Here is an 858-nt window from a genome sequence, read left to right on the forward strand (position 1 = left end):
GGTGAGGGTGGCCGTGGACCCCCGCGCCACCGCGGGCTCTTACATCGCGTCGCAGTCGGTGCGGAAGATTCTGGAACTCAACCCTCGTCTGCTGGGCACCATGGCGGGCGGCGCGGCCGACTGTGCCTTCTGGCAACGTTTGGTGGCCAAACAGTGTCGCGTGTACGAGCTGAGGAACAAGGAACCCATTTCCGTGGCCGCGGCCTCCAAACTCTTGGCCAACATGGTGTACCAGTATAAAGGAATGGGATTGAGTATGGGAACCATGGTGTGCGGCTGGGATAAGAGAGGGGCAGGTAAGAGGGGGACTGGGAGCACTGGGAGGGTCAATGGGATCAGTGGGAAGAGGTTCGGGGTCAATGGAAGAGGTTTGGGGGAACTGGGATGGACTGGGAGCACTGGGAGGGTCAATGGGATCAGTGGGAAGAGGTTCGGGGTCAATGGAAGAGGTTTGGGGGAACTGGGATGGACTGGGAGCACTGGGAGGGTCAATGGGATCAGTGGGAAGAGGTTCGGGGTCAATGGAAGAGGTTTGGGGGAACTGGGATGGACTGGGAGCACTGGGAGGGTCAATGGGATCAGTGGGAAGAGGTTCGGGGTCAATGGAAGAGGTTTGGGGGAACTGGGATGGACTGGGAGCACTGGGAGGGTCAATGGGATCAGTGGGAAGAGGTTCGGGGTCAATGGAAGAGGTTTGGGGGAACTGGGATGGACTGGGAGCACTGGGAGGGTCAATGGGATCAGTGGGAAGAGGTTCGGGGTCAATGGAAGAGGTTTGGGGGAACTGGGATGGACTGGGAGCACTGGGAGGGTCAATGGGATCAGTGGGAAGAGGTTCGGGGTCAATGGAAGAGGTTT

General features: G+C 59.1%; 1 protein-coding gene across 1 annotated transcript; it reads left to right on the forward strand.

Moving 5' to 3' along the window:
* Positions 1–4: 4 nt before the first annotated feature.
* Positions 5–296, forward strand: PSMB5 (proteasome (prosome, macropain) subunit, beta type, 5; the record flags this gene model as incomplete). The annotated part of the gene is made up of 1 exon (XM_009074198.1): positions 5–296. A coding segment is annotated over one exon (292 nt), but the record flags the coding sequence as incomplete, so codon positions are not given.
* Between the last annotated feature and the right edge of the window lie 562 nt (positions 297–858).

The sequence above is a fragment of the Acanthisitta chloris genome, unplaced genomic scaffold, assembly GCF_000695815.1.
Source record: "Acanthisitta chloris isolate BGI_N310 unplaced genomic scaffold, ASM69581v1 scaffold43084, whole genome shotgun sequence".
In the NCBI taxonomy this organism is placed as follows: Eukaryota; Metazoa; Chordata; class Aves; order Passeriformes; family Acanthisittidae; genus Acanthisitta; species Acanthisitta chloris.